Below are 21595 nucleotides of genomic sequence, written 5' to 3'. Positions count from 1 at the left end.
GCAAAGGCTACGATGCAGGATTTAACTTCACATTTTTAGAAAGATTCAAATATAAAACAATTCATAAACAGTAGTTTCAGGCAGGTAAAAATTTCACTTGCTTAGCAGGTTTATGTTTAATCTAGCCACTTAAGTACCACTGGAATTATACATTAGCTGTAGAAATCCTATTAATTTTTTCAAAGAAACATTAAAAAAAATTAGAAAAGTCACAGCTGCACCTGAGCTCAAAGAAGAGAAAGAAGTTGCAATTCCATCTATTTATTAGCTGTTCAGATAACAACGTTTTGTAACAGATGAGATTAGGAAATCTGATTGCTGGCTTCATCAGAAGTAGTAGAAAAACCAACCACGGTGTATTACTGCTTACCCCATACAGCTACCTACGCAGCTGTATACTATAGCTGTTATTATGTACTGCAAACACAATACCAGACATGATATGTAGTAGAAGTCCAGCCAAGATAAAAAAGTCTCCTTTACTATCAGTGTTAAGGAAAGTGGCCTTGGCCTAAAAAAAAAAAAAAAAAAAAAAAAAAAAAAAAGCGTAACCTATCAGGGTCACTTCCGAAGTAATACTGCTAACTCCCATCCTGGAGCAAGACCTTAAAATACAGTTTGCATTGATCCTGTCAGGCACAGATCACTTTAAAAAGAGAGAAGTGTGCTAGTATATATTTTATACTACAATTAACAGTTTGCAATGCCCTAAAAATAGTATGAAAATACTCATTAGGAATTATAGAACTTCTTATGCATTTGGATATAGGAAACACTCATGCATAGAAAACTACTCTTTGGGGTTTACCTCATTTAACAATATCAGCATTATTCAAGTTTATTTGGCTACAGTAATGCCAGAAAATAGCAGGACTGATTTGTGCTGACCTACAAGAAACTCTTAAAAATTATCTGCACTAGAGTAAGAGATTTTAGGCAAACAATAAAGAATATACGTCCCTCAAGGTTAAATCTGAAGGAAACAACGCCTGTCATATAAAATACAGTGTGCATCTTAAAGAGGCATTTCCTCTTATTTCTTTTGTTAAGACACAAGGCATGCTTGAATTTTAATTTGATACTTGCAGAGGCCAAGGAAATCATCTGCACTGAGCAGAGACAGAAAAAGGGCGGATGGTCTCACAGACACACACCTGGAAACACTGCAAAAAATATAAAATTAACCTTGCAGGGATCCTTAGTGAGGTGGCTGTTACATGCCACTGAACAAGATATCACTGACAGCTGTTTATTTCTAAATGTAATACGAAGTTAAAAGCAGGGAGCTAATAAGCCATATTAAAAAAAAAAAAAATTATCTAACGCCGTATCAGGCTAGAAAAGTTTCATTGTCTATTCTGTATCCCTAATACAATGGGAAATTGAAAATAAGCTCAATACAAGAATTACTAAAAAACAAAGTCAAATGTGTATAATATATAAAATACCAACTGACTACATGTTATGAAACACATATCACAAGAGTTACTACAATGCATTTCCACGTTAAACTCTAAAGCAAACTCCAAGTCACATGTTGAGCAAAAGGCATCCTTTCTGGTATACCACCACCGTAATTCAACTCCAGGAAGTCTCCTTTAAGTCAGGGTATAAAGTAATCTAAAAACAAGACAGAAAAATACAATTTAAGATCAGCTATCTTCTTACAGTTAGAAACCCGAAAGAACTGCACACATTTTAAAAGTGACAATGAAACAATGACTTCATCATGAGTTTGAGAATCACCTGTTTACACAATTTCAAAGACTCCTTCCATGATTCTTGCCAGCATATATTGTATTGACTTTCTGGAAAATTTGAATATACACACACACCCCCCACCCACACACTAATGTTTAGTTTGGCTCCAAGCCATTTCACTTCACAAACAGCAGTTAAACCTTAAAAATTAAAGTTAAGATTGAAACCTATGCAAACCCATCTTGTAAACATTTTCCCAAAACTTCTTAATACACACCACAATAATGAGTAGTTACAAGAAAAACCCTTTAAGTGGCTATTTGAACATCTTACCAAGGACTTTATACATGGTGTCCGTGAACTGCACTGCTGTCTCCTTCTCCACTTTGCATCTGCATCTGCATCTGCGCCTGCATTCTCGCAATCATCTCCTGCATGCGACGAAGCTGGAAAAGTAGCACAGAAGAATCCTGTAGCCTAATCTCATCTCAGAATAGGATTCTTTGCTGCCACCACACTATTAACTGTTTATATTAAAGAGGGAATACATATCTGCATTATCTTTATCTGATAGGTAACATCTCAGGTTATGGCATCTTCTTCTACTGCTCTTCTTCATCCCTTAAGAGGTTGGAAATTTACTGACTGAAATAAGCAGGCTGTATTATTGTAATTTGGGATGAGATTTTTAAGCATCTCTAAATGGAAATCTCTGCTTCCTCTGAAGTTAAATGCGTAAAAATGATGGTGCTGAAGTGCTGAACAAACACTTGCAGTTACTAAAGCTTATCACCAGAAGAAAAGCAGCTTGTTTCTGTCCCTCCAAACTCCACCTGTATCTGTCACTAAAAAAAATTGTCAAGGTTACTTCCCAACTCCCTTGCTAGTGATGACTAGGTGGAAGCAAGTATTACAGGCAAACCATCCAAGGAGACATAAGCATTATTAAAAACGGCTGAAGCTCAATTTTAGAGCACTGCAACATTTAAACACAGGGTAATCATGTAACTCAGCTACTAAGATTAATTCAGCCATGTTGCATGTACGATACTTAAATTCTTTTATTGTACCCAACTCTGACAGGTGGGAAGTCAACCTCACTACTGAAATATTTTGGGTGTCTTTGCCCTTGTGCACCTACACTTTAAACTCAAACTAAACTGTTAAGCTTAACAATGAAAAGTTAAACCTGTGAAATGTTTACACTTTTTTTTTGTTTTCATATTCCTTGAAACAACGACCCTTTTCATTTTTACTCCAGTTATCTTTTGGGACTTGGGTAACCACTAAGACCACCAGTAGAAGACTGAGTGTCTGCTTGCGCTAGGGCAGACCAAAAAGTCCATCTAACTCAGCCTTCTCCCCAACACTGGCTATTAGCAAACAGAAGAGCCTAACAGCCAGGTGCACACACCCAGTATTTCCTGCATGTGCTCTCAAACTCTAGAAATCTGTCAATTCTGAACTTGCTATACCAAAAAACTCTACCTTTGTATTTAGTAAAACTCTCCAGTCTCTCAGCATTTTTGAGCTTATCTGCATTCTTGCTATGCACAAAATTGCATGCTAATGAGTTCCACAATTTACAGACTATCTTAAAAGTATCTTCTTCATTTGAAATCAGCCACCTATTAATCTCATTAAATGTGACCGGTTTGTTGTATAGTAGATTCCCATTCATCCTGCCATCTATGATTACGTAAGCCCCTTACTATATCCTTCCCCTCTGTCATCTACTTCCCAACAAGAGCATTAACCTCATCTCCCCTTGTACAGGACCTGCTTCAGATCTCCACTTCAGCCTTTCTGCCCACTTTTTGCTATTCACTGTACTTTTTCTACTCTTGGCTATATCCTTTTTGGGTTAGGGGGACAATGAGAACGGTGTTAGAACTATGCATTATGGATTTATCATAGTGGCAGAATGAGAATTTCTGTTTCAGTCTTTATTCCTGACAATTCCTACCATCGTTTCCTCGTTTGCTGCAGACCCAAACTGACGTCTTCCCAATCTGCAATTGCTAACTTTAGAACCTGTACTCGTGTGAGGATGCTTTTCCTCCCCACACAACGTGCATTACATCCATCGCTGATCGGTACAATGGAATCAGGCATTTTACCAGATTCCACTTGTTCCAATAAATCAGTATCGAGACTCCTCTACACCTCTTCACATTCTGTTTTGTTACTGCACCTTGAATAACTTTATATTAGCAAATTCTGTCTTTTCCTTTACAAATTACCAAGATCATATAAACCATTTGACCTGAAGTAGGGATACAAGAATAAAAATTCCCCCATCACGAGAGTACAGAGTTCTGTCATCTTACTTCAGCTTCTTTTTCAAGCAGAATCTGGTCTTTATTTACTTCTTCGTCTTCTATTTTCCTAAAATAAGATGAATATTGTTCAATAACGTGCATACATTCCAGATTTTGAACTTCCAGAGAATGCTTTGTTGACAAAATCAAGGCTCTTAGAACACATCTTACATGTCAGTTTCATAATACAAACAAAATTCATTGAAACACGTTCCCCATGTAGCTGCAATTCATGTTTTTAAATTATTTTTAAGACATCAATTTATCCCTTACTCCTTCATAAAGTTATGCCCAGAACAAGTATAAACTTCAAACACCATTCTAGCTATGACTTTAAAACATGTCAGATCTTCACATGTAGGTATCAATAAAAACTGTTTCTGAACCGTATTGAAGTATGACAGCTTACCTGAGCATAACATTATCTTAACTGATTGCAATTTGAGTACCACACAGACATAGCAAATTCAGAAATACTGCGAACACATACTCAATTCTTCTCTTTCATTGGTGCAATAAATCAATACAACTAAATCAACATAGAAGTTCAAGGTAATGCTGGACAAGATGTTAACAAATCTATGGAAGCAACATGTAAAATAACCAGTGGTCTAAGAAATTCTCTATCTGGAAACCTGGCTACCCGCAGGCAGAACCTTCCTCTGATGCAGTTCTAGCCCATCTCTAACTTCATGAGCCATTTGCTACCAAACATCTAGAAGGCTCCTAAGCAAAACCACAGAAGTAACACAACCACTGTACATATCTGGAATCCTTCCAGTTGGAGGAACTCTTTATCCTCTGCTCCACTTAAGACTTCGAAGTTTGATTGTTTTTCTAGTATAGTCACCTTTTTTTTTCTGCAAGTCCAAAAGATTTCTTTTGTATAACATGTTAAATTATAGTACAAACATTAATTACTCCCATCAAAATTAAGCAAATGCTTTCAGTCAGTATCTCAGCAAACTCTTAATTGGGATGTTCCAGTTTCACATGAGAAACCAAACATAAGAATATTTTTATGTACTATATTTTCAAGATTACCTACCACTTTGCTAATAGATTTTCTCCTCTCCCATGCTGCAATGGGGAAGATCTGCTAACAGATCGAATCACACAAATGCCATCAAAAGTGCAAAGCGAACAAACTGATGCTTGTTAAAAAGTTAACAGAGAAATAAATTGTCAAAATATCCTCTGTGCCCAAAAGCCTCTAAGAACATTAGTGAATACAGTCAACAAGCACTACTTGCCAAGCACTGCCGGCGGGGTGGGGGCAAGTTTGAAATAAATTCACACGCAAACTACCCTCACTTACAGTAAACTTAGCTACATTCTAGCATCACTTCAGAAACGTGAAAAAAAAGATAGATGGGCCACTTAACTAGACAAGATACAAAAACATGTTTTAGTTTCACAAAGAAAGATACCCCAACTTAACAGCAACTTACTGTCACAGGTCCTTGGCAGAGGCAACTTTAAATCCTCTAAAAATGGTAAACATTATTTTAACTCTGGATGACCTCAGGTTACATTACTTCGAAGACCTTTGTACATACCTGTTGGATAACAGGCACCAGAACTTGGCAAAAATATTTTTATTCTAGCTTGAACTTCAGAAGACAGGATTTAAAAGTCAGAGGAGAAGAGCATGTCATCTTGCCTGAAGGGCAAACTGGACTTGTAGGCCATCACTACAGGCAGAGACAAACTCCTTTTCCTGAAAACTGACTAAGCACGTGACAAAACCTACGTTAACAGCATGATGGAAAAAGCTTTGCAAAATGTATCAAACCCACTGAAATGTGCAATTATGAAACCCTCTAGTGGCTGAAATAAGAGAAGCAACTGAAAAATCTAAACCAGGAAACACCCAGTTTTCAACAAGAACTCACAAACTCAACTTTACAAACCCTGCTATTTTAGTTAAAAATGGGGTCTTCTGGCTGTCTCTCTTACCAGGAAAGTTGCGCCCTACCCACCACAGCTCAAAATAGGGTTGAAAGACATTATCCTGTGACTGCTATGCAAAGAAAATTATTTATGTATACCATGTTTAATAAAGCACTGCAGAAGGACTTGAGTTTCTCTTTTTAAAGACACAGTCCAAATATTCCAGTAGTTAATTCTGGAAAAAAAAACTTTTTTTAACACATCAGCACTGACCTAACTTCCAAGATTTTTTAAGACATTTATCATAGACATCTGCCCTACTTACTTACTTCAAACATTCCAATCCAACTGTGTTGAAGCCTTAAAACAAAGCAGAGATCTAACTACACCCTTTTAATGCCACAACTGTCTCTTCAGATTTACGTCATACTTTTTCTTACACTTAGTGTAAGCTGGTCAACTGAACTTGGTGCTCACTGGAGCTACAGAGCTGTCCATGATCTACCAAATCCTAGCAATGAAATGGTAGAAGAGACAGAGAGACCCCAAAAAATAAATTCAGAAAAGGAAGAAACAGGATGTAACCATAAGACATGGGTGATGACAACCTGCCGCCTCGTTTGAGCCTCTCAGAGCGGAAGTTCTCATAGTGAAGATCCTGGGTCACCTCCTGAAGATCTTGCATGTGGGTGCTGGAGGAAGAAAAACAATTAAAAGATAAAACATATCTGTGTCACATCAGCTTGCTTAACAAACTCTCACTTTCAGCACTGTATTGGGTCAATGTATTCAGCGTGTACACCCATTTAACGTGCTAATTTAAAAGCTAATTTAAGTTAAATTGATGCAATAAAAGATGCATAGAGAGACCACCTCAGACCCTGAGGCAGCCCTGACATAAGCTGTCCTCCTGGGTGAGGCATTTGATGAAGCACTGCTGGGCAGGGGAAGCAGAGTAGCAAAGCCTGAAAAAAAATAATTGATCAGTGGACTTTCGAAGTCTAGTCCTTTGCAGATACATATCTATGTATAGATACATATATATAAACAAGCACAAGGTGTGAAGCAACCTGTTTTATGTTCTTGGGGATCTGAATAGCAATACAACACTGTGTTCAACAAAAGAATCAGACAAAAGATTATTTTCACAGAATCACTGAGTAATTCAGATTGGAAAGAACCTATGGAGCCTACGTGGTCCAATCCTTGCCTCGGCCTAAGCCAGCTGGGTCAAGGTTGGTCATGGCCTTCTCCAGACAAATTCTGAATGTCTCCAAGGATTCCACAACTGCTCCAAACGCCCATTACAGTGTTTGAGTATCTTCCTGGTGATTTTTTTTTTTAACTACCATTTAATTGGAATTTTCTAACTTACATTAACATGGTCCTCAGCTTCAGGAAGTCATTATGTTCCGGATTCTCCACTTCAACTACACCCCACGGGTAGAGTCGACCTCTAACTTTTTTACCTTTGGCTTCAATGAGTTGATTGGATCCCACTACACAAAATGGAATGCTGGCCTGAAAGCCAAAAATGCAAAAATTACTAATAATGAACAAGAACAAACAACTCCAAGAACAGCTCTTGTTCTGCTCAGCACTGCATATTATGATAATAAGTTTGTAATGCTTTTAATTTGAAGCTGTTAGAAAAAAAAAAAGGTCATTGTTACCACCATCTTCCAGCTAGGGAAGCCTGGGCACAGAGACGCAGCGACTCACTCAAGGTCTCATCGCAGGACACAGTATGTATATTGTTCTAAAGCCATCTGAGCAGTCCAAAAAGATACAGTATATTATCCACGTATGTAACCTATGAAGCCAATCATACCTTCAGGAGTCTGGTCTGCTCTTTAAAATCTTCATCCTCATCTGATTCAGCATCAGGCAGGTGATAAATCTTGATGCCATGCTCTTCTATTTCATCCAGAATCTGAGATTTATAATACAAGAAATTGAGATAATATACATGTAAAGTCAGTACTTTTAAATCTTAAGGTAAAATTACTTTATCAGCTATACACAGTCTCTTGAGAAATGTGGGCCTATCTTACTGATCCAAATTACTCGGCAAGTATTTGTTTCCAAACACCATATTTCTTCATGATATTCAACAACTACTTGCCACAGACTTTCAGACAAACAACAGTGTTCAAATAACCACTGTCCTTTGTGGATTACACCTGAGAAATTGAGGGTTTTTTTAAACCTTTGCTATTGTTTTTTTTTTAATTATAAAGCATTGACTCAGAAGTCATAATTGCTTTGAACAGCCTAAAACTCCTCGCTCTTGCCTCTGAATTACTATTTGGGGGGTAGGGGTGGGAGTGTTTAAAAACCTAACTGAGCTACAGACACGACAAATACTTTTTTTCTGTCTTCATGACTGCTAAGAATGGCATCTGCAGCTGGAATCCATTTGCCATAAACCCAAATTTTGCTCTTTTAAAAAAAGAACAAAACAAACCAACATTTATTTCTGCAGAATTCTAGCACAATACGTATATCGAACTACAGTATACTTCTCTATTTTTATTGCAAGTTGAGTAAGATAACTAAAAGGATTTTCAGAATAACTGAAAAAATGATAGATAAAGTTTTAAATATAACAGCTAAGACTGGATCGAGTGTGCCTTCTGGCAAGTTAATTCTAACACCTCTTTCTAAATTTCATAGTTATTAACTCTTGATGGTTTGTTGCATTTGCCTCCCCCCTCAGCAAATACAGCATCAAGTCCTGCAAGACTGAATGTGTCAAGAGGTCTTCCCTATGGAAGAAAGAACTGGAATGTATTAGAAGAGCGTGACATAGGGAAAGAAAAACAACCCCAAAATCAGAAGAATCTCTGAAAATCCTGTTTTTCAATCATCAGAATTCTGACTGGGTAAAAAAAATATATGCACATTATAGATGCAGATATCATCTCCACTTTGTGACTGAATAAACAGGTAAGGGAGCAATTACCATTAGCAAATGCATTTAAATATTTTTCCAAAGTTTCAAAATTCACTCATAATGTAATTGTAAATGTAGTCAATCTGCCGTTTTGCAGGCAACATTTTAAGCACAATTTCTCAGTTAAATACATAACAAAAGAATCTACAAGATGTCAACCTACATATTAAATAATGTTACACTGTGCATGAGATTATATTTCTCTTGGCTAGGACAGAGTAAGGTTGAATGAGAACGCCCCTCTCTTCAGCGACCATGCTGCTGTAACCAAAGTACAACATTTTTCGGCAAGCTAGAAAAATACTTACCCTTTTCTTTAGTCTTTCTCGCTCTTTCAGAGAAAGCGTATCAGCTTTTGCAATCACTGGTACAATATTTACTTTGTTGTGTATGGCCTTCATAAACTCAACATCCAGAGGCTTAAGGCTAAAATTAAAATACGGAAAATTTTTAATCTAAATTACCCAAAGGCTTAAGGCTAAGATTAAAATATGGAAAAAATTTAATTTATTTTTAATCTAAATTACCAATTTATTTTCACACCAAAACAGATCTCTCTCCTTACACAGAGAGAAAGATCACACCCAATTAATTCCAGCTGTTCTAGTACTTCCATAAGTAATGGCAATCTGATTCTGAAAATGTAAGTCAACAGGCACAAACCAACTCCGCAAAGTAAAATCATTTTAAAAATAAAATGACAGAGAAACACCTACCCATGACCAAACGGTGAAATGAAATAGAAGCAGCAATGAACCCGGTTATCTATGATATGCCTTCTGTTCAAACCACTCTCATCATGCAGATATCGCTCAAACTGCTCATCAATGTAAGAGATTATGGTCTTAAAACTGTAAAACAAACATGATTCAAGAAATCATGCTCGTTCCCAAATGGTCAATAACTTCAGTGATGTTTCAAAGGTAATATTAAAACACCAAGACATCCTGCTGATGAACCTGCCTGCTGACGGACAAGAACTAATTTACTGGTGCTGTAAGACTGTAAGAGCAGAAGAGCATAAGTCTTAAAATTTTACTTGAATTCCAGAATAACAAACTACTACGCCTTTTTTTTTTTATATTAAGATAAAATATACATACATGTAACACACATCTTAACTTCTACAGCAAATTTCTCTTGGGTTAGTATTTATCTTTTGACTAGTATTAATTACACATGCTCAAGATAATCTAAGCTTCTTGTTCCAAATTGATTTAAAATCACAGAATTGTTTGGGTTGGAAGGGACCTTTAAAGATCACCTAGTCCAACCCCCCTGCCATGGGCAGGGACATCTTTCACTAGGTCAAGTTGCTCAAAACCCCATCTAACCTCACCACCAGCACTTCCAGGGATGAGGCATCCACAACTTCTCCAGGAAACCTGTTCCAGTGTCTCACCACCATCATTGTAAAAAACTTCCTTCCTTATGTCCAACCTAAATCTACCCTTTTTCAGTTTAAAACCGTTGCCCCTTGCCCTGTTACTACAGGCCCTGGTAATAAGTCTCTCTCCATCTTTCCTATAAGCTCCTTTTATACATTGAAAGGCCTTAGTAAGGTCTCCCTGGAGCCTTCTCTTCTCTAGGCTGAACAACTCCAACTCTCTCAGCCTTTCTTCCCTGCTGTTCCAGCCCTTGGATCATTTCCGTGGCCCTCCTCTGGACCCGCTCTAACAGATCCAAGTCTGTCTTGTGCTGGGGGCCCCAGAGCTGGATGCAGGTCTCACAAGAGCAGTGTAGAGGGGCAGAATCACCTCCCCCGACGTGCTGGCCATGCTACTTCTGATGCGGCCCAGGATACAAACAGCTTTCGGGGATGCAAGCGCGCATTGCCAGCTCATGTCCAATTTTTCATCCACCAGTATCCCCAAATTCTTCTCTCCAGGGCTGCTCTCTACCTGTTCATCTCCCGGTCTGTATTGATATTGAGGATTTCCCCAACCCATGTGCAGGACCTTGCACTTGGCCTTGTTGAACTTCATGAGGTTTGCATGGGCCCACTCCTCAAGCTTATCAAGGTCCCTCTGGATGACATCCCTTCCCTCTAGTGAATCAACTGCACCACTCAGCTTGGTGTCATCTGCAAACTTGCTGAGGGTGGACTCAATTGCACTATGTCATTGATGAAGATATTAAATAGTACCAGTCCCACTAAGGACCCTTGAGGGACACCACTCATTACTGGTTTCCACTTAGACTTGGAGCCATTGACTAACTCTTTGGACGCAGCCATCCAGCCAATTCCTTACCCATCTAACAGTCCATCCATCAAACCCATATTTCTCCAATTTAGAGGCAAGAATGTTATGGGGGATCATATGAAAGGCCTTACAGAAGTCCAGGTAGATGACATTAGTAGCTCTACCTTTATCCACTCCATCGTAGACGGCCACCAGATTAGTCAGGCACAATTTGCCCTTGGTGAAGCCATACTGGCTGTGTCTAATCACCTCCCTGTCTTCCATATGTTTCAACATATCTTCCAGGAGGATCTGTTCCATGATCTTACCAGACATGGAGGTGAGGCTGACTGGTCGGTAGTTCCTAGGGTCCTCCTTTTTACCCTTTTTAAAAATGGGCGTGATGTTTCCCTTTTTCCAGTCACTGGGGACTTCGCCTGACTGCCATGACTTTTGAAATACAATGGAGACTAGCCTGGCAACTACATCTGCCATAGATAACCCGACGAGATGGGATGCATCTTGTCGGGTCCCATGGACTTATGTATTTTCAAGTTCCACAGGTGGTCTCAAACCTGATCTTCACTTACGATGGGAGGGACTTCATTTCCCCAGTCCCTGCCTTGAGGTTCAGGGGCTTGAGAGATGTGGGAAGAGGGATTACCATTAAAAAATGATTGCCATTGATCTCAAGATTATTTTTCAGTACTTATTATAATGTAAATTTCTCAAAAAAAACCAACCAAACCCAAAGATGATGAAAATACACTTAAAAATGAAGCACAGAATCTGAGAATGCTCAAATGAATGTGGACAAGACCTAAAAGTGGATTTTTACTTGCACTAAAGACTAGATGAATTACTTTCTCAGAGTATTGCTGTATTTCTTGTGTCCCAGTGGTTCCATTGCTTTCTGACTATAAAAAAAAGTCAAGGTCACTGTTCACTTAAAACTCTTCCAAACTTAAAAAAATTAACTAAGAAAAACAAAAATAATCAAAATATCTGTGTCACAAAATTTATTTCAAGTTGTGTGGAAGTTGTTGATACCTCTTTACATGTATCTGAATGAACTCAAAACACTAAAATTAAGCGTCCTCAAAATTAGAAAACATGCCCATCTCTCCAAAAAAATCACACCTCAAATTCAGCACTTCACATAACACACCAAAAAAAGGGAAGATAATGACTTAACAGTATAATTTGGAATAGAAGTGTTTAAAAGAGCTAGGGTTGCCACTTGGGAAATCCTACTTTGAACTGCATAGCATTATTAATATAGCCCCACTTCAGTTCCACCCCAACCCCACCCCCAGAACAAATATGAAATGGGTGTCAGTATTCATGCACAGATCAGTATATACCCTGTGTACATACCAGTCTCGACAATTGATAGCATCCCCATACCCTGGCGTATCTACAACCGTCAGACGTAGTTTCACACCCCTCTCTTCAATTTCAACTGTTGAGGCTTCAATCTGCACAGTGCGTTCAATCTTCTCTAAAAGACAATAAATTTGATCTTTCAGAATAGAATTTATAAGACTATGTCATTTTGAAATAAGCTCAAAAAATTAATTGGCAGATGCAACCGTATAAATATTATTCCATGGATTACCTTCTAAGGCCTGATAACTTAACAGCAAGACTCAGGACTTAAGTTCTTCAGATTTTGTTATAGAAGAGCATATGAGATTTCATACTGTTCCTAAATATAATGTAGAAAGTAAGGCAAAAAGGACTGAGAAAAAACTGTAGGTAATAAGCAATTTGGAGAACAATACTAAATTATACGTAATGGATTTTTTCCCTAAGGTTGAAAGTGATAAGTAATCACCAGCTAATACGATAAATTATGAAAGTAAGTCATTCAACAAGTAGCCAAGAGGGAAAAAAATAGCATCTTCCTGTATTTCCTTACAATATTCTCTTTCGCTGGATTATTGTATGCCTTGGTTAACAGAATAAAAAAGGGACAAGGGACTGAAGAAGAAAAGGAGGTGAAGTTCACGTTCACTAAACATCAACCCAAAGCAAAGGAATCAAGTTGCAAGTCCAAGCAGGCATAAACAATGCATATGTTTAGAATTGCAATAGATTAAAAATTAAAGAAAGTTTCTGATTGTTTTAGTTGATTATTTATCTTACTGTGACACGATGACATTTTTTTAAGCAAAAGAAGGGATCAACTTTCTAGGTGCCAATATGAATACACCCGAGGACTAAACAACAAAGACCCCATATACATCCTGGATACAGAGGGAACCAATTCTATTAAACAGTTCAAGTATAAGGAAATACATTAGAGATTATTAAAGCTAGAAATCACTACTGGCTGTTACTAAAATCCAAAGATAAAAGCATTCAACTCCAAAAATCATCGAGCACAGAGAAACTAGAACAAAGGTGTGTTTACCAGCAGCTCCTGGGATTATCCTTTCTGGGTAGAGATCTGTCAAGAAGAGGCTGTTTATTAATGTAGATTTTCCCAATCCAGATTCACCTGTGATTCAATATAAAGATAAATTCAACATATTTATATAAATAATTTCAACTGTATCCAGACAGTATCATCTGACTATACTTTTTTTTTGTTAAATGTAAATCTTTCAATTTAAAAATCTACAGCTTATAATTTTGTATTAGAAAGGTTTGCACAAGAAGGTTGAATAACAATTTTTACATCTCGGCTTTATAATACACTTTCTCAGAGCTTTCACTGATGATTTGTAATTAAATCTGCTAGTCAAATGGAGTTCTGATCAATTTAGACTTAAAATTTCCCATTTTGTGTCTCCTGATTTTTTAAGGCATGCTTTTCTGCTATCACTCCAGAATGTGAAAGATCATACACAGTGAGAAGCTAGCTCCTGCCTAGGCTATATCATCAATTTAAACAATGAAAAAGGCATTGCTGAACTTCTGCACAGCCAGCCATCATAAAGTGTGATTTATTTCTGCTTTTTATGCCAATATGGCAAACAAGCACCCAAGGGAAGAGGAATATGACATGGCCACTGAGCATACACACAGAGCAATTTTTTCCACTGATGAAACTAGGGATTACCAAAGTGTAGCATAAATATATTTTTGTTCTAGGGCTACTGACTGAGCCATGAGGAAAGTTCAAAAGCCAACTAATTAGCTAAAGATCAAGATCTTAATCAGAACAAATGTTCATGGCATAAAAAAGACCAGCAACTTGAAGTGCTCAGTACTTGAATTCACTGAACAAATCCTTTTCTAGAACTTTGGTTTTATTTCAAGGGTTGATAGAATTAATTTAAAAAATTAGATGTTAAAAATGATGGGCCGCACGATCCCTCTGAGTAACACAGACTATTCCACAATAGGAGTCTGACAAAAATATCTGAACAAAAGAAAAAAGAAATGGAATTATTTTTTAAATAAAGATTTGACTAGGAGCTGACAGTTTTTAATGCCTTATAGAACGCATCTCTCAAGATTGGATTTTAACAGTGCAGCCTTCACCAGTGAAAGAGACATGCAGCTAGAGTAACTCAACAGTCACATGGCATGATTTCAGCAAAACAAAAAAAAGTATGATTTTAACCAGTGGCATATTCCATACTTTCAGTCTGGGTAAATATTACATGTAAAACAAATCAGTTTTCATAGTCGCTGTCAAGGATTAATGAAAAGAGTAGTTATTCTAACTACTGGCCACAGTAGTTAGAGTTTAGTGACTCTCAAGTGAAATAACTATTTAGATGAAGTCATAGCTTAATAATGAGAACAAACATGAAATTGTTAATAAATACAAGTGGTTAGGATTTCTTTGGAAGCCACATAGCCAAGCAGCCAAATTGTTATAAACCCCAGCTCATATTTTCACAAACCACAATAAAAAATAGCAGAAAAAAACAATGTGAAGAAGAAAAAGCATTGATTAGGACTCTGTCAGGGCAGATAGCTTTTAAAGAAACATTCTCCTGCTCAGAAATTAAGAAGCATGGCAACTTAATGAAGAATAATAGTTCAATACAGGCATTGTGATATAGCCCACAAGAGAACATACTTAAACCCCATGCGTATTTCAAGAGAAAGAATTCACATTCCAAACTGTTGAAATAATCAACAATTTAAAGCACAGTTTATTTTATCTTACATCGACTGCCTCCCTGTGCTAGTGTATCTTAAAATATCACTCCCAATTTTCAATGACATTACTTTTCTCCAAGTTCTCTTCCTGTGGTTTCCATTTATCCCTTACAATACTGGCAGGCAACAACTGTAAAGTTAAATTTTACTCTGAGACATGGGTGGGGTTAATTGCCTTTCTGTTACTCTGACACCATGTCATTTTCCCCCTCTTTTCTATTTTACAAGAGGCTAGAAACAACTGTTTGGTCTATATAATTTTACATAGCTGGCCTGGTTTCGGCTGGGATAGAGTTAATTTTCTTCTTAGTAGCTGGTACAGTGCTGTGTTTTGGATTTAGTGTGAGAATAATGTTGATAACACGCTGATGTTTTAGTTGTTGCTAAGTAGCGCTTAACCTAAGTTAAGGATTTTTCAGTTTCCCATGCTCTGCCAGCAAGCAGGAGTACAAGAAGCTGGGAGGGAGCATGGCTGGGGCAGCTGACCCGCACTAGCCAAAGGGATATTCCATACCATGGAACGTCATGCCCAGTATATAAACGGGGCGGGGGGGAGTTGGCTGGGAGGGGCGGATCGCTGCTGGGGCATTGGTCAGTGGGTTGTGAGCAATTGCATTGTGCATCACTTGTCTTTTCTTGGGTTTTATTTCTCTCTTTTTTGTTATATTCCTTTTCATTACAATTATTATTATATTTTTTATTATTATTAGTTAGTATTCTATTTTATTTTACTTTAGTTATTAAACTGCTCTTATCTCAACCCACAAGTTTGACTTTTTTTTTCCCCAATCCTCCTCCCCATCCCACTGGGAGGCCGGAGCGGTGAGCGGCTGCGTGGTGCTTAGTTGCCGGCTGGGGTTAAACCATGACAATAGCCTTCTGCCAGAACTGTTTCACATAGTACTATTTGCAATTAATCTCAAAGAGATCTGGAAATTAAGTTTAGCTGCAGCAGAGAAAGCATATCTTTTGTTTCTCAGAACTGTTCAGATTTTTAGGATCACTGAACAGTAAATTCTGAAGAGTTACAATTGATACCATAATGTGAAACATCTGCTTATAGTTTGGCTTTATCCCTAGATTTTATAAGATCTCCATTATGATATTATCCTAAGCAAATCCAATGAAAGATTGGACAGCAAACAACTATGACAAAATTCTAGGAAGACAAAAATAAGGGCCAACTCTGTCCAACACTGAACTACAAAAGACAGAAACAGGATAAAAGCAATGCTAGGGCTGTCATTTGGCAAAACTAATGAAAGGTTTGAGGATAGACTCTTTCTGGAACTACTGGAATCCAAAACAATTAAGAACTTAAACACCTCCTATCATGTACCACCTCACCTCTCCCGCTCATTTCCACTGTGATCTCTCTTGGGCAAATCTAACACACAAATGGGATTTACTTCTTGTGTGACGCCAGGTAATAAAGAATCTAATTCTATTAGGGTACTTTTCGCAAAAGCCTATTTTAAAAGCGAGAATTACAGAGTTCAAACACCAAAACTCAGAAGTTACAGCTCCCAAGCAGTATGACCAGGAGAGATAGAAGACGCCCAAGCCTGATTTGGGAGCCTACTTAATTTGCAAAAATAACACCAGCTTCTCAGAGGATCAAGGTATTTCTGCAGACACACTAGATTTTTCTTTCCATTCCGGATACCAACACAGATTCTCAATGAAATATCGAATAGAATTAAACTTTAAATTATAACTGCTAACAGAAAATCAAGATCAATTTAAAAAGTAACAGCTCACATCAAAACCAACTAATCTAATTCTCATTCTTCTCTTACAAGAGTATTTAGAAGGGGTGGCAAGACCAGAGTTCAGACTCTTTTGAACTACAGAAGCATAAAGAACATTTTAAATAGAATAGTCTCCTTAATACTACTCTCTTAATCAAGACACGCAAGCAAACAAAGATTGTATTCAAATGCAAAAACAGTTTTAAACTATATTTTAAATGGAATGCTTGAATCCTGTAAGACAGAAGAGAAGGAAGTAATGATCACTGGAGTGCACAACAGAATTTCTTCACTTCACCCACAAACTTATTAATGTATTCAAACATGGTTTGTAGTGTGGAAAAAACTACTGCGTGAATTAATAAACTATAAAAGAAAGTTAAATGCTACAGTACAGAAGAGCTTTGTGATGCAAGCTGAAGCCTTACAATAGTGGAAGTAACATTCTTTTTAATGCCAAATTCCCCGTGAGCAAGTACTAATTTTGAGAAAGACTATAAAACGTTTCCTTACCAACCACCATAAGAGTAAATTCAAACCCCTTTTTCACAGACTTCCGGTGAACCTGATTGGGAAGGTTTGCAAAGCCAACATAGCCAGGGGTTTCTGGATTGGTAAACTGAGCAGGCTGTTGCTAAAAATGAAATAAAATAAGACAACAATAAGCAATCACTCAAGACATACTTCTTTGTATGACTGCTTTCCTCAGTTATGTCAAACGGTTTGAAGCTACATGACATACAGAGAGAAAACTACACAGGTGTTCCTACTACTCAACAGTTTCACAATGAAGTACAGAACAAATGCATTCACTTAGAGTTTAAAAAAAAAGCTTCACTTATTCAGCTATCCAGCCAAGATGACCTTAAGTAAAAAAAAAAAAATTCCTAAACATTTATTTATTTAAGTATGAAGTGCATTCACTAATCACACACTTTTTAAACAGTGTCTTCACGCACATTTAAAATAAAAAAGCTCGTGTCCCATGTTTACGGACTTAAATAAAAAGGTGACCATTTCTAATCTGTTTTTAGCACATCCAAATGAAAACTCTGAATGACTAGTGAAGTGATAGCCATCTGCTGGAAGTCCTCTTTAGAGATCTCTTTTGGGGGGGGGAACGACTTACACAGTAGTGTTTCATATGCCCACTACTACAAATACTGCAGAGAAATCTTTAGATCTATTAGTTTCCCTCTTCAAATACATTACTCAAGTACCCTTTATGATTCATCTCACTCCAATAAGCTAACATGGATGTTTTACCCATTATACCAAATGCAGGGGACCAAGAATTACACGAATCCCAGCATGTCAATAATATTTTAAGTTACCACATTGTTTATGGAGGATTTTACTGGAAGATCAGTTGGCTCTCTTAGTAAACGAAGAAATTAAATCTAAGAACATCCTTTTCTTAAATGATTCCTGCTCAAAACACAGTAGCAGAATGGAAGTTTCAATGAAAATGCACCAGGCAGCTTGTACGCAACTCCATGACCAAAATTAAATCCTTCCAAGCGTATTAGTTAAATGCAGAGGTTTATACTTGTAGGAAACTACTTAAATATATGTTTTACATCACTCTTTCAATATTATTTCTTCTAGATGTGAATTCTCTCTTACTTATGACCCGTAAGTTTAGCATACACATCACCATCAAACAATGCAAGTTACACATTTTGCCCTTGCAGATTAATATTTAAAAACAAAATATCTGTTTCACATTGTTACATTGGAAGACAGAAATGTTGTTCTTACCTTGGACATTTTTATGGAAGGTCAAGAACAAATCTGGAAAAATAATAATGTTTTTCAGTTTATTAAAAATCACATGAGGAAAAAAAAAACAAAAAGAAACCCACAAAACAATATAATATCCACCATTGCACACAAAATTAAAAAAGGAGCATTCTTGATTGGATGTCCAGAGTTTGAAACAGTGTCAATTGCTTGACAGAGTACAAGTATTTGACTCTTGGGTATTAACAAGGGGCAGAATTTTCAGCAACCATTGTTCCTATTAACATCATTGGGTAATAAAATCAAGCAACATGAACATGGGGTGCTGAAGGCACTAGATGTATGACAAACCATTTTGAGGCCTGAAAAAGAAAAGTTCACATCCTTTCCGGAAACTAACCAAACCAAACACACTGCTTAAAGACATCTTACTATTTACAGGAAACAGTTTTTTCAAAGCTAAAAAAACCAACTCGTGTATTATTTTTTCTTTTTAAGCCTCCTTCCCCTCAACGTTTCCTTTCATGCTTGAGTGTTCTGTAAAGAGCTGACAGCTTCAAAATGAAACATTTTCTCCTCCTCTTTCGTCTGGATGCTTGCAAACTCAGTCATTCTAACTTCTGTTGCCAAGATAAGATTTTCACATGCAGCTGCATCACTTTGAAATACAAAGCAGACAGGAAAAAAAAAATTTAAAAAAATCTCTCATCTAACACCTCTGTGCAAAAAAGTCTCTTGACAAAGACCTGCCAACACTTCTATTGCGCTAACTTGCTTAAGTTCAAGAGATCATATAATTTACTATGGCAATATAAAAATGTCAGCATATGCTGTATCAAGTGATGAGCACTCCAAGTCCCCTTTCTAGTTCCTCCCCTGGCTTGCCCTCTAACCAAAAAGGTATCTGTTCCCACTCACAAAGCCCACATACCGTAGCCACCTCTTATCTATCTAGCTCACTCCCACTTTCACTCTACGGATTTGACATTATCACCGCCTGATTCCTTCCGTCTTCCAAGCAGATTTTTGTCAGTGAGTTCAGCTTCCTGTGAAATGACACCAAATTGCTTCAATGTACAGCACCCTTCAGTCTGTCCCTCCCATCAAAAAAACCATCTTGAAGTTAAAGCAACCTGCCAAGTGTCAGATGGACAGGAGCCCAACCTTTTTTGTGCTACACAGAAGGCGAAGTTGTTTTCAAATTAGTGATGATTTCCGGCAGCTGTATATGTGTGTGTGTGTATATATACAAGTGCAACCTCCTTTAGGTTTATCAAGATGCAACTTTTTAGCTCACCATGATTACTTCACTGTTAACAGTTATCAAGCTGCTCCCCGCCCCCCCCCCTCACAATAAGGAAGAGGTCAGTTCTGAGGAAGGCTTTTTGGTGGGAGGGACAGAGTGAAGGTGCTAAACATTGAAGCAATTTGGTGTCATTTCGCGTGAAGCTGAACTTGCTGACAAAAATCCAGCATCCTGATTACACACATGGAATAAAAACTGGGCAACATGCTTCTCAAGTGAAATTTCATGCTAAAAATAAAATCCAGTATCTGCAATACCTGTATTTCAGTCAATAAGCTGGTCTATGACCTATGAAGCATTCTACTATTGAAGGGGTTATTTCTGAGACTTTTATCATCATGCAAGACTGCTCCAATAGCAACTCTTCCTTCCAAGAGTGTTTCCTGCCGAGTGATGTCATTGATCCCTGCTTAACCATTCTCCACGAGAGATTTTCAATGCCAAACAAAACTATATCCTGCTAGAACACAGAAGAACATTCTTTTAATTCATGAGGCTTGTCTGTCACCCAACTATTTCTCAGAGGCAGGCTAAGAGCAGAGGAAAGTTTCTCACAGCTACCAAGAAACAAAGGAGAGCTATTTATGCAGCTAGCTGCAGTTACATTACGTTTTAATATATGGACCAAGCACAGAAATCTCATGAAAGATCTTTCCCATAGCATTCCCTTTAGGGCAGCGGCTGAGCGCTCCCACACAGGCAGGCGCACACAGTCTCGGAGCAGTCCAGATTTTCCTCTGGAGCTGGTCGATCATGTTCCTTACCCTCCGGTTTCAACAACCCGGCTGGAGTTTTCTACGAGAGCGCCTTCTGAAGCGCGGCGTGCAAACGGCGCTGGAGTGACTACCTCACTCCCTCTGCAAAGAGGGAACCGCATCTCCGAGGCCCTCCCGTCGGCGGGTACTCCAGGCGTTCAGGCGGCCCAGGCGACCACAAGGCCCCCCGCTCGGCGGAGGCAGGCAGGCCGCTACCTAACCTCTCCGACACCCCCGAGCAGCTGGCGGCTCTACAGCAGCCCCCATCGGCCCGCTTCCTCCTCACCACCATCTCCCCACCACCCCTCCCGGCCGCCCCGCCGCCTTCCCTCAGCCCCTTCCTCCCTTCAGCCCCGGCCTGCCGAGCGCGTCCCGCGGGTGCGCTCAGAAGGGCTTCCCGCAGAGCCCCCCCGGAGAGCTGGGGAAGGGGCTGTCCTTTACCAGAGGGGGACCCCCAAGCCGCACCGAGGGAAGGGAGGGAGGGCAGCACCCCGCAGCACCCCGCACCCCGCAGCACCCCTCACCTCATCTCCCCTCACCTCATCTCCCCTCACCTCATCTCCCCTCACCTCATCTCCCCTCATCTCCCCTCCCCTCACCGCCCCTCACCTCACCTGCCGGCCCGCGCCGCACGCAGCCAACGACCCCAATCCGCCGCTCCCGCGCGCGCGCACCGTCAGGGGGGAATGGGAGGAGCCGAGGCGCCCCGCTCCGCCCCTCAGGCCCCGCCTCCAGGGCGGGGCCGGGAGGTGCGGTGCAGGAGCCAGCGCGCATGCGCCCGCCCCATTCCCATAGCAACCCGCCGGCCAAGGGTACGTGGGGGAGGGATCACCCGTATGTTGGTAGGTCACGCACATCCCTCTT

General features: G+C 38.9%; 1 protein-coding gene across 1 annotated transcript; it reads right to left on the bottom strand.

The window, feature by feature from the left end:
- Positions 1–551: 551 nt before the first annotated feature.
- SEPTIN2 (septin 2) lies at positions 552–18724 on the bottom strand. The gene is made up of 12 exons (XM_050902449.1): positions 18689–18724; positions 17441–17561; positions 13471–13557; positions 12432–12555; positions 9588–9722; positions 9180–9297; positions 7747–7848; positions 7291–7436; positions 6524–6607; positions 4032–4089; positions 2035–2147; positions 552–1620 (listed from the first exon to the last, which is right to left on the bottom strand). Exons 1-11 carry the CDS (start codon positions 18695–18697, stop codon positions 2043–2045), a joined length of 1089 nt encoding a protein of 362 aa, XP_050758406.1. The 5' UTR covers positions 18698–18724; the 3' UTR covers positions 552–1620; positions 2035–2042.
- Positions 18725–21595: the final 2871 nt, after the last annotated feature.

Source organism: Gymnogyps californianus, chromosome 10 (genome assembly GCF_018139145.2).
Source record: "Gymnogyps californianus isolate 813 chromosome 10, ASM1813914v2, whole genome shotgun sequence".
Lineage (NCBI taxonomy): Eukaryota > Metazoa > Chordata > Aves > Accipitriformes > Cathartidae > Gymnogyps > Gymnogyps californianus.
This window is presented reverse-complemented; position numbering and strand designations above follow the sequence as displayed.